We start from the raw sequence: 13,243 nt of genomic DNA on the forward strand, positions 1-13,243 counted from the left end.
TTGTCAGGCAGTGTGACACTGCCCTCTCGTGCTTGCAGGCCTGACTGCAGTATAGTGTTTCAAGTGCTGCCTGGGCTGCTTGGCTGTCTCCTGGCAGTATCGGCTGCTGGAGGGCTGCTTCTGGAGCAACACCAGCTCACACCAGCAGCAGTTAGTCCAGTATCTTCTGGGCTTATCCCTTAGTTATATTTAATTATTCTTTACACAAGAATGTAATGTGAGAGTGTAACAGACTTATTGTTTGCCTCTTCATGTAAATTTAGCTGCTTTTCATAATGCTATTTCTATTATTCCTTGACAGATTTGCCCATGAAATGCCTTATGTTTTGCAACAGGAGTGCCTTCAGCTCTGTCTTCTTCTTTACATGGATGTGTTGATTTCCTAACCCAGCATATGCAGAAAAGGCAACACTAATGGGCAGCTGTGCTGCTGTTGTTCACCTGCATCCCCAAAGATCTAATAATCTATTTTCCTTTAACTGTATGTTTGTAATGATGCTGAATGAGTGTTCAGCTGCCAAGTCATCCATTTCTCTCTAAATGCCAGAGACCTTCAGTTGCTTAAACAGCACCTGAAAGCCTTTGGCATTTTTGGGTCAGTGATTTGGACTTGACATCAGAGCTGATGCTGTCTGGCTCTTAAAACTACATTTTAAGCCTTGCTCAAGGACACATTTGGCCAGGATGTTTCACAGCAGTGTCAATAGTTCATAAACTCCATCCCACCAAAAATAACAATTAATAGTAATAAAAATGAGAATGGGAACAGTGTACATACATGTACACAAACATATCAGCTCTGTCTTTGAAAGCAAGTAGTGAGCTGGATTTCAGTCCGGCACCTGGGGCCAAAATAGCAAGACTATTTTTAACATGTTGCTTAAGCTGGAAGCAAGTCTTCAGAGAGGGAAGGCATTAGCTGAAAAAAAGATACTTTGCTCAAAGCTGTGACTACATCTCTGATGGATTTGTAAGTAGGTAGGGAACAGTTTCTTAGAGACTACCAGACACATTTTGAAGGGTAATTACATTTGTTAGGGAAATTTTTAGTAATGGGGATGAATAGTAATGGGCAGTTAAATACAGTAAATACAGTTTTAGTAAGGGGTGGTTAAATACAAGAGGAAAAAGGAATGACAAAACATTCTCAAAATGTCAATTAATACTTAATTCATAAATGTCATCAGTCCTTGAACCCAGTGACAAACCCCTACTTCAGTTTTCGGTAGCAGTATCTTTCCAAGTGTGTAACTTGGATGAACAATTATTGCTGAGTTATACTTCAAAGTTTCTAGCAACAGCAGTCGTATGAAATACTGGAAAGTGATACTGAAGAGCCCCTTGCTGTACTGATTTGCGGCTCACAGGCCCATGCTTTATTATTTTGCTGTTTCAGACTCCTGCTCCTCATTTCCGGAACCCAAGTGGTGATTTGTCAGACTGAGCCTCCCCTGAGGGGAAGAGACATGAGTATGAAGCTTGTTTTCTAGTGTTACATGCCCTTGCTTTTTCTCAGTATCCCCTTACCCCCACTTCCCATATGCAGTGGTAACTTAGCAATGGGGCAGTTCTGTAAAAATGCTGGGAAGAAATGCATGACCTCAGACTTGACAGGACTTTGAGGTACCAYAGCTGGAAACACACTAAAGTTGGGACCCACCATTGAACACTAGGATGAATCTTTTGGCCTGATAAAGCCACTGAGGACTTAAATTAAGTCATCCAAAAAAGCAAAACATTTCTCTTGAAATGTTCTTCTTGAAGGTATCTGTGTCTGTGCACTTCCTACATGACTCAGGTTCAGAGAGGACAGAGAGCAGATGGGAAACGCTGATGACAGCTTAGCACAGGCTGGACTGAAGGAACTGAACTTCCCTAGAAATTTAGCAGGAAAGACTGAACAGAAAACATCAAGAAAAGGAAGGAGATGAATGTGACTTGGGAAAGGTTTATGGTCAGACTGAAATATGCAAGTACTCATCAAATGGGAGGGAGAGAAGATGGAAAGATGCCAAACATTTTTGAAAGGGAAAAAAGGGCTTCTGAGTGTCTTAGATAAGGAGCTCTGCAACTAGCAGTAGGCAGGGGCAGGAAAAATGCCAATGTTTTAACACAGACCCTTTGTTTTGGTCTTGGATAAACCTCTGATACTTCACTGTTAAGAGAGCAATGAATAAAGTGACACCTGACTTAAAAAATAGCATACCCAAGAGCTGCCTCATAAACAAGGTATGGACATGAGTGAATTGACAACAGTTTTGCTGTCTAGTGCACAAAGGAGGAATTGCAGCCTAAAGATCAATGGAGAGGAATACTCCCTGCTGTTCCTGGGTTCTATATTAGAGACCATGGCTGGCTCCACACATAAGCAAGTGGGCTGCTACTTTGAGGGCAGGTTGCCTGCTCTGTCTATATTAGATGAGATGGGTTTTGACAGAACGGTGTGTTCTGCTTAACAGCCAAACTCTACCTCCTGTGCACAGAGCCCTTTTCTGAAGGAGGGGTTGGGGTGGTTGTGTAGCAGCTCCTCCTGTGAGTGGGGGACTAGTGTCAGTGCTTGCAGAAGCAATCACTGCTCCAGTTGTTTCACAGACAGAGTTCCCCCGGCTCTCTGCCTTAGCCCATCCCCTCTTTCCTTTGCGTGCAGCAATGGCCAGGGAGAAGTGGAAGAGTGCAGAGGATCTGGTGAAGCTGGAAGGAGGAGAATCCCTTGGGTCTTTTCAAAGCCCCCTAAAATCCCTGCTGGTCTCCAGACCTGCACCCTCTTCCCTCCAGATCCTGATTAATTCTCAACCACCACAGCACTACACCACAGCCTTTTCTTATGTATCACCTCTCACTCTTCTTAGCCCTCTTTCTACTCTCCTTCAATACTAGCCCTCCACCCCTTCCCTCTTCAGGTCTCTCCTGGCTAAACTGTAGTTTACCTGGGAAGTCTTCAGCTGGTTCTGTTATAAAGGGTATTCTTCAGTAGAAGTACTGATGTCAGGCAGGGTGGAAATGTGCCTTCCTCCTTCAAGTGACATTTTGTGACATTTGTATGTAGAGGGCAAAAACAAGGGTTAATGTTCTGACAGGCTAAGGGCAGAGGATTAAGTGTATTGTATCTGCAGTTAAATAGATCTTCCTGTTCCTCCTCTATTACTATTATTCTAGTTGTTATTACAGTCATTTGTAGGGCATCCAAGTGAGTTCATCCAGAATATAAATGCCCAAAATTGAAGAGGAAGACAGAAGAAAACATTAAGTTTTACAAGTGGAGATGACCTCTGTTGCTGTGAGCAGGGTCGTCCTTTTTGAGCTCAGACTATTTTTGGCAGGAACAAAATGAAGAGAAGGCTTGCTTTGGAAAGAAAGCAATGCAGCTGCCAGCCCCTGTAATTAGCCAAAAGGCCTGCAGAGCTTGAGGGAGGAGGTCACGCAGCACATGGCTCCTACCATGGCATTGCTTTCAATCCAGAATAGCACCTGCAGGAATGTAAAGCCTAGCCAAAGCCAGGATACTGCAACTGATCCCATGCAAAGGGCCAGAACCCTTCTTCTGGGATTAACAAGTCTCCTAATGTATAGGATGCACAGCAGAGGGGCTGGGCAAACTGCTCCTTTAGCACAATGCTATATAGTTGGAGCAGGACTGTGTAATCCTCTGTGTATACAAAGTGCTAGCATAATGGGACTCAGTCCTTACAAGGTGCCTCCAAACATGCTTGAAGGTAATAATTATTTAAAGTAAGCTAAAACCTTGATGATCCTGCTTTGCAAATGAACTGAGATGTACAATAATGGAATTAATAATTTACATCTTTGCTTAATGTAATTGCAGAGAAGAATTACAGCAGGTCAGATTTCTCTGGCAACCTCTGGGTCAGTGAATCTATCACATCTCTTTATATGTAAATTCCAGACCTGCCAAGAGCCTGTGTGCAAAGTCTTTTCTGCTGATAATTGAAATTGAACGTAAGTTTTTATGAAGACTTAATTTTTTTCAAATATTTTTCATGCCTTTTCTGTTGTGTCATCTAAAAAGGTAATCAAGGAAATCAAGACAGCAATAACCATTTGTTTGTCAAGTTTTTTACTACAAATATTTCTCTCTCCATGATATTTAATAAGAAAACCACATTTACTTTTTCCTAAAGCAACACATTCATTGATGTAGGCTGGGCTGAGGATGTAAAGAATGAGTTTATTATACTCAGGAGTCACACAGGGATAGATATGGGCTTGAAAGCAGACACCGTAGAAGAAAAAGCCTCTTTTCCATGACAGAATTCCTTACTCAAACCTTTCCTCAATGGGCAGAACCAGAGTGCTGTATTCATATACACCCACAGCTGAAGCAAAGTCAGATCTAGAACTACTTCCTGACTCGAACTTTGTCTATCTCTCACCAAGAACAGTTTGTAGAACTGAGAGCAAAGCAAACATACAGGTAATGGGGGAAGGAGTATTTGAACCTGCTTTACTCAAGCTGTAGAGCTGTACCAACCTGACACCAGTTCTACAGCTTTTTAGTTTTCTTCCCAGCAAACTGTTCAAGCAGCAGGGAAATCCAGTTTCTCAAAGGCGGCTTGACTTGTGGGGTCTCTAAGTTACTCATTAGCTGATGGGGTTACACAAAGTGGAAAACTCTGTGGGACTCTAAAATAATGATGTGTGCTCTTTGAGAGGCATTTCCCAGCACTTCTGTATTGGATTTCTCATGCATTTTAGGTAACCAATTGATTTCTCATGAGTCCCATTGTGGGTACTTTATTTTTGTGTGCATGGGTTTGTTTCACAGCTGTTTTTGATGTCTGAATGAAACAGCCGAGAGAAAAACTTATATAGGAGAGAAGATGCAAAAGTAAGAAGAATGATCTAGACAACTAAGATGATGCCTCCCTGGAATCTCACAGCTTTCGAATTTTTTATTTTTATGCCTCAGCATATTTTAAGCTGTACAACTATGACATGGATTTGTCATAGGTTTTGATTTTATTCTTCATTCATTCACTACAAAACATCTCTTGAAGAAGAGATTCAACATTTTTTCCTGGTCTTCACAACTTTGCTGTGATATCTGACAGGGATACCAGATGGCCCGATAAGATAAACATCAAACAAGTAAAGTGTCCCTGCATCCAGCCCTTTGATGGTCTCTGTGGTGACGGCTCGCTGGAGGTTTATGTCATAGAAATACTTGCACAGCACTTTCTCAGACTTGTGCCGAGATTCAGGTCCAGCACACCTGTCTGTACTCTGCAGTTCCATCCACACTTGATGATCTTCAATCCTTTTCTTGTACACACAGTATTTGCTCTCCTCTTGTGTTCCGAGCCAGGCAATGGTGACAGAGTTGCAGGTCCTCAGTTTACTGAAGGACTTGATTTTTAAGCTCTCTGGAAGAAGTGGAAATAAGGGCTTGTGGAAATGAGAGGACACCTGAACTTTCACAGAAGAATTAGACTGCTCTGTGGACCTCAGCTGCACCAAATATGTGTCCAGCAGGTTTCCCTTCAGTGAGAAATACCTCAGCCCTGAAATGTTTTCTGATGCCACTGTTTTACTGTTCTTTGTTATGTGAACCCGGACTTGGCCATGACATGACTGAAAGGTAAACTGGATTCTCTTGTGCCTCGCCTGGTACTGCAGACTGTAGAATTTCTGCTTTTTCGCATCCAGGACGACCTGAATCACCTTCCCATCTTTCAGCTCCATCATCTTAGGTTCAGGTTCTTCCAGGGTTCTTGCAAATGTCCCGGTGTAAGCAGCACTGGCATTTGTGAGGAGATTGACAACAAAAACATCAAAATAATACTGAGTGCTGGGACTGAGATTGGGCACTGTGCAAGTGTTCTTGGTGCCCATGCATATCTGCCTGACTTCCCCACTACTAGCTTTGTTGATGATGCTCAATTCACTGTTGGACAATATCATTACCTGCTGGGGTTCAAGAAGGTACGGAGAGAGAGACAAAACTAATGTAGGCGGCAGCTTCATTCCAGAGGATCTGATTGCTGTCTCARCAGCACACAAGCTCTTGTAGTTGTGTTTTTCGTTAACTAGAAGACAGTATTGGATGTTTTCTCTGTGTTGCAGGACAGAGGGACTGTGTTTCCAAGCTAGAGTTACTGTTGTATGGCCAATGCCAATAACATCTATACGTGGATCCACTGGAAGTTCTGGATAGAGGTGGCCAGATGTTGTGTCAGTTGTTAAGTGCACAGTAATGTGTGTATCTCGCTCAGTGGATAAGAACTCTAGCATGTAAAGAGCAGAATAAGAAGACATACCCACATAGGTCTCTACAGAATTTCCTTTATAGTTAAAAATTGTGGACACCATGCTTGGAGTCTTTTGAGATTTTGAGACCTCTTGGGTGTCATGATCACCTGCAAGGAAAGAGCAGACTTCTGTTTTAATAGGCCTCAAATACAGCACATCACTTAGGTTTTATTGTTCATATGTCAGGGAACATCCTCTTTTCTTCCTTCCTGAAAATAATAATTATAACTAAAAATTCTTTTTGGTATTGGCAGTTTATTTAAAGAAAATCTGAGCAGCTTTTTATTTTAACAGCACAGTCGTGGAATCATAGGCCTTGTCCTCAGAGCAGCATTAGCTTGAGAGAGCACTGAGTGTGGCTGCAGTCCTAACCCCTGTTTTCAAATAGACTGTTATTATAAAACCACAACTTGCAAAAGCTTGGACTTATATCATACCTGATATCCTTACAATTTTCTTCTTCCTATGGCTGCCTCTTTGGGTACTTTACTTCAAGGACACTCACACTTTCTGTGAAAGGAGGTTTTTTTGGTTTAGTTTTATGCCACTGACTGTCTCCTATGAAGAGGTAAAACTTAACGTTTCAAAGGAACATTATTTGAACTCCTCAGTTGCGTGTACCTGTCCGACAGGTATGAACTTGTTAATGGCAGCTTCCAGATTTTAGATTTTTGAAAAATTAATTCCAGAAATCAGAAGAGAGAATGGAATTTCCTCTTAAGCTAAAGGTAGCACCATGCCTATTGCCATGGTAGATGGTATTCCTAGAAAATCAAACAATTTAATGTGCTGCATATTACTGTGGAGAGCAAACCAGAAAATGACTGGTTGAAGTGGCCTAGGCCACAGAGAAACAGCTGAGACAGCTCTTCCCTCAATCTGGGATGACTGGAAAGCCTGCCCTACTAATGGTGTAGAGCAAGATTTCCTCGGGAAGAAGGTGAGTTTTACACTATGCATGAAGATCCAGGTGTACAAGCAGTGTTTTCCAATGTGGTAACGTTACTACTATCACTTTAGCTTTGTCACCAGAGAAGGCAAGATTGCAGAGGGGAGACTGGGCCAGTACAGACAGTTACTAAAGCTCATCCATATTTGTGGAACCCCAAACACCCCCTGTTGTTTCTAAATATTACCCTGAGATTTTGACTTTTTGACATGTAATCCTGAATTTACTTGAGTTGATGGCAAAATCCCGTGGGTTCTCGCAGGGCCAGGAATTCATCTATGGAGACAGGGGTGTCCTGTTAAGCCTGTGGCTAAGTTTACAGGAGAGGGGAGCATGAAATGTTTAAACTTGTGGAGAATTTCCTTTAACACAACATCCAGTGGTTTTCTTCATCCCTGCTCAAGCRGATTGAAGGTCTTACCATGTGCTGCTTTTCCAGGGAAACTTGCTGAAGCCTTGTGTATGAGTATGCTCCATTCAATGGGAACATCACAGGGGGTCACTGTTATTGTGAAAGGTGCAGGGGCTCTGCCTTCCTCCAGAACGAAATAGTACCTGTAAATGTGGATTAAAAACAGAGCAAAAGCTTTAGGATACTCAGGTCTGCTGGAGGCTCCTAGTAACTGGCCGTTCTGATGTGGTTCACTCTGCTGTAGGTAGAAATGACAGCTCCCCTTCCAGGTGCGGTGACAGTGACAGGTCTGAAAGACACAGCAGGACAGTGAAGGTCTGAAATTTTCGTCTGTAGAAAGAATAGCTGCTGTGCTTATTTCTAATCCACAAATGTTCAATGGAAGTATTGTCCACTTATCATAGGCAATATTTTTCCCACTGAGTTTTAACACACTTCAGGTGATTATCAGGACTTTAATATCTCAGTTCTTACCTTGTCATTTTGCATGATGAATGTGGTAAACTGACTGCCCTCTGGATAACTCTGGGGAATTTGGTACATTTTTACCAGAATTTCCTGACTGGGGTTCAGTGAAAGCCTTTAGAGTGTATCTACCCTCATTTATACCTGCTCTGTATACCATATATACCTAGCTCTTCATGTATGTAAGATGGTGTGGATAGAACAGAATAGTTTTATCCAGTCCTGAAGATTATCGGATGTCAATGGCAGTTTGAGCCAGGCAAGTTCCACCATATTTGCTTTCGTGATGGAGGCTGCTGTGTGTTAGCAGTGCAAGGGCCATCAGTCTACTCAGTCAATTTTTGATTCCTGCTTGTTTACAGTAAAGCCCAGCCTCCTGTCTCACCCCTTTGCTCTTTTTCTGCTTCTGCCTTTTTCTGCTGTTTCAGTATATATGGACTGTGTACAACCACAGAAATGTTTGGCCTTGGTTAGCTCACTCTGCTGTTAAACGTAGGGAATTTCAGTTTTTTGTTCATTGGTGAGACAAGCCTATTCATTATGGAAAGATTATGTCATCCTAAAGGTCTAGCTTACTTTCAGGGTGGGGCTGCTGGGCCATTAAGCCTTCACCTTCACTGAGCATTTCCACATTCTCAAGTGCTAAGTCTTTTAATTGAAGCCAGAACTTGTCATCTCCTATTTTCCTATTTGGATAACTGAGGTTCTTAAGATTCTTACTTGATTGTGATTTGTCTAAACTGAAGGGTTTTTTGCTTCCTAACTGAACTCTTACTGTTATGCCACAAGAACACAGCAAAACTAAAAAAAATGTTAGATTTCCCAAACTCATTTCCCTTTAACTTGAAGAGCTCCTAGTTTTGATCTTGTGAGCATTGTCATATTATATAACATGTGCCACATTCCAATTTCTTTCTGTGCAATACATATTAGGACTGAACCATCTGGCTCACCCTCTGCTCCATGACCATTCTGCTAGGGTGTACTTCAAAATCTATATGTGTTGGTTACTGTCCAAAGAGGATTCTGACTAATCCACTTGAAGTGCATCTCTTCCCAAACAGGCAGATCAGTCAGTCTCTGATACCTACTATGCAGTGCAGTTATAAAATCGAGGCCACCTGTATATCTAGATTTGACAGAAAAATTTGCAGATATTTTGGGGAAGTAAAGAATCTGTGGAATTTCCATATGGAAAACAGTTTTGATCTTAGCAAGCTTTAGCACCTTTTAATGAAAACAAGTTCAGGATGCAGTACATTGAAAGTTTTTCTGATTAAAAAAAGGTAAGAAGTCTGTGCATATATTCAACCAATTTGGGCAGTTAGTTTGCTAGGGGAAATCCTTGTATTTTTCAGTGAATGTAGCAAGGCCCATGTGCCTCCGCAGCTATGAAGCCCAGCTCTTCATGTGACACAGCTGTCGGCTGTTGGAGCCCACCAGTTCTGTATCAGCTCTCCTGCTGGCCTCTAATGAACACACAGAAAGCCACCTGAAATGCAGATGTGAATCTGAACTTTATCTGAGAGGGGCATTCCAGGGCAAGATAATGACAGCTACAAACACTGGAGGACACTTGAGTGGGAAATAGGGCATGGTTCATCTCAGCAAATTCAGTGGACATCGATCCAGCTCTGCAGGCATATAGTAGTTCTTGACTTTGTGCTGGTAGCACGCGGTTACTAGTGTCATAGGGATGGAGCTGAGAATGGGAGTGACTGATTTGCTCTTACCTTTTAGGTATATCCTTCAGCAGGTGAATTGTAGTTTCCTTACCATCAGCAAGAATCAGGGAATGATAGAAGTTGAAGAGATCACTCTTGAAACTGGTAGTGGGTGCTCTTATGGAATAACACAGACAGACAGCCATGAGAAGATGGAGGGGCAGATAAAACCAGATGCAGGACATCTTCAGCACTACGAAGTGAGATGATAAAAGTGAGTGAAAACTGCCATCTCAAGGGAGAAAATAATGAATAACACTCTCTTTCTGTGCCTTTCGTGGTATTTATGATAATCACAGCAAGCCAGGCATTCAAATGGTGGCAGTCTGCATTTTGCTAAATTGCTTAAAATTCGTGGAGAAATGTTTTTGTCTCAGCAAATCTCTCTGCAAAGATTTAATGGCAGAAGCCACTGTGAAGTCTGTTATTATAAAAAAAATATAGTCAATGTAGCAAAGTGCAATAGGATGAGACAGTTATGAAAAAAATGAACTACTGACAAAATGAGTGGAGAACTACATTTAAAATATTTTTCCTCATTTATAGTGTTCATTTACTAATTTTCAAGCCTGGGTTATTCTCAGTTATCTGCCACTTTCAAACTCACAAGAGGTCACTACATTCCTAACGCTATTTCTGCCATTCTGTCAGGGATCATTAATTTTTATTTGTATACAGATTGTAAATCCATCATGACTATAGGTATGTGTAAAAAATAAATAAATAAATAAATTTCTCAGAGCAGGTAAATGCTATCAGATGAAAAGCAAAAGATCCTGGGTAAGAATCCCTAAACTAGTACTTCCTGTAGGAGATTTTCAGTTCTTTGTGTATTCATTTGGAGGAAGGCTATGTCACTGTAGGGCAACTGGTAAAATTGTTATGAAATCTTGTAGTACCTATTGCTTTCATAGCAGCATCATTTCCAACCCATCTCAGTATTTGCCCCTCACTGGAACTCTAACAGCTCTGTAGTAGTCGCTCTTACCAGAGATTTCCAAAATCATGCATGTCCCCCCACCCTTTTGCCAAGAGGCTTTATTATCAGCTTAGAATCTATGAAAGAAATGTATGCAGCTCAAACAATTCAAAAAAAATGTGTGAAAATGCTGATGTTATTTAAACTGTGCTGTTTATATTGTACAGAGCTACACAGGCAGAAGGATCCAGTTAAGACAAGAAATTTTGACAGTACCTATTACATGAGATTGTTCATTATCCTTACAACTTTTTCTGTTTGCCATATCCTGCTTTAAAAAGTGAGGAAAATGAAGAAATGGAAGGGGCATAAAAGGGAGGAAAAGGGAATAAACCTTTAAAACAGGTACCAGCTGTATCTCAAGGATTTGGAAAGCAGAGGGAGCTCTGTAAGCAATAACCCTTTTGAGGAAGAAAAACAGCTTATTGCATCTTACAAACAATAAGAAGGAGTAAAGATTCTGGTTAATCTGATTATTAGCCAATGATGGAAGAGAGCATGAAAGACAAATGCTGCATCCTTTATAATCTGTACTTTCCTCACAGTGCCTGCAAATGTGCAGAAGGTCTCAGGTAGTCAGAAAGTCAGGAAGCAGAGCTGCTGTCCCTTACAATTAAACTTTCTAAGTGACTTTATAAAAGGACCAGTTCCATTGTAAATCTATTTCAAATCTATATATTTAAACACAATATTGAATACCTCTGTAGATTCTGATATATGAAACTTGTTTTCATTAGTGATTGCCAAAGTAAGACATATCTCTTAATACCAGAGAGATTATTATGAAAATTATCACTGCCAGATCATCTGAATATTTAATTTAACATCCTAATAAAGTAATGATATTCCTTCCCTTCCTCTTTCAATATGTATTTGTAATATTTTTAGCACCTGACTGAATGCAAGATTAAACAACCATGCTAACAAGTCAAAAGAACAGTTGAGAAGATCATTATCATATCAATTCCATTTTTAATATTCTTATAATATAGCTTTCTGTATGACACTAAGGCACTTCTCCGGCACTTTGTCATTCTTTTAGTCTAACTATAGTTTACAGATTCAACATATAATCCCAAAGTATTTTGCTTTACCTTTGACAGTGGAATCTGAGTCGCTCTGCACTTCGGAGAGGTTTTTTGTTGTTTTTTTTTTAATCTTTCTGCTGCTTAAATGACAGGATCTTGCAAACCGAACTGATACCACGGCAGCTCAGCTTTTCTCATCTAGGAACACAAACAAACCAACCAACCTATAATCAGCTTATCCCAAAGAGAACATCATCCTAAAGGCTGATTTCTCTCAGTTACACAGTATACTCTCAGATGCTTGGAAATATGCTACATAAAAATACTCTGCTTACCTATTCTGTTCCTGGCAAGATGATCCCCAGACCACTCTCTCTCTCTTTGCTGAAAAAGCATAAAATAAAACAACATAGACTTTTCAGATCTCTGTAGACAGATGAAAACCAAAACTGTGCAACCAGTTTAGCAGGATAGAACTGATTTTTCCATATGGCTCCTGAACAGACATAGTAACTAAAATGCTTGCAGTCTTTCAAGAAAAGAGAGAGAGGAAAAAAAAAAAGGAGTTTTGGTATTTTGTTGGGTTGTTTTTTATAGGGTTTATTTTAAACTTGCATAATTTTGAAGTCTTCAAAGTTCTAATTCTTGCTCTTTGAGTTCTAGAATTCTTTCTGGAGGGCTGCAAAACACATTCCTGTGTTCTTCCTCCAGACAGCGAGACTTTATTCTCTGCACAGAGTGTCAGCCAGACTGTTAGAGCAGCCTAATCCCACTGGTGGCTGGCCAGAGAGCAAGTCTTCGACAGAAATGCACAGAGAGGAGGAGGGGGTGAGCCACAGAGAGAGAGAGAGAGAGCAAACACAGTTAACCCTTGTTAGTCCACAACACTAGGCAGCCAAGGGCACAGCAACCTCCTCCAGAAAATTAGTTTTGCATTAGCAGCTTGATAGCCCTTCAATGGAACGTGCAATCTCTTTGCCTACAGCACTGGAGAAATTTCATCTTGTTTCAGGTGTACTGTGTTTCAGTATGTTTTTTATGACCCAGCAGGTGCTGACTGGCTCACTAAAGGGAAGGGAGAAAACCTATAAGGGAGGGAATACTCTAAATTTTTTAAGCAGACTGGAATAGCAATCCTTTGAAGACTGTCAAGAATCTACTGAAGAGAGCTATGCAGATTTCTTGGCTTGCTGAGGCTGTCTAAGAAAAACTACAGAAGTGGATGGGCTATATCGTGGCTGGAGAAGCAGGCAGGAAAAGAGTGCATGGGAAACCACTCACCAAGAACAAACAATCGCTTCTGCAGTTGGAGTTACAAAGCAGCTGTAGCAAAGCCATGGCCCTGAAAAAGCCTGCTGCTGCGCAGCAAGAGCAGTGGTATAGCCAGGGTTCTTCTGTTGCTTGTATTTCTTAGTTTCT

At 41.1% G+C, this 13,243-nt stretch overlaps 1 protein-coding gene across 1 annotated transcript; it reads right to left on the reverse strand.

Moving 5' to 3' along the window:
• Window positions 1-5,022: 5,022 nt before the first annotated feature.
• Window positions 5,023-10,002, reverse strand: LOC112968118 (protein NDNF-like). Its single transcript, XM_026069995.1, has 3 exons — window positions 9,827-10,002; window positions 7,638-7,771; window positions 5,023-6,374 (listed from the first exon to the last, which is right to left on the reverse strand). The coding sequence occupies exons 1-3, from the start codon at window positions 10,000-10,002 to the stop codon at window positions 5,023-5,025; spliced, it is 1,662 nt and encodes a 553-aa protein (XP_025925780.1).
• Window positions 10,003-13,243: the final 3,241 nt, after the last annotated feature.

The sequence above is a fragment of the Apteryx rowi genome, unplaced genomic scaffold (assembly GCF_003343035.1).
Source record: "Apteryx rowi isolate R43461 unplaced genomic scaffold, aptRow1 scaffold_30, whole genome shotgun sequence".
Lineage (NCBI taxonomy): Eukaryota > Metazoa > Chordata > Aves > Apterygiformes > Apterygidae > Apteryx > Apteryx rowi.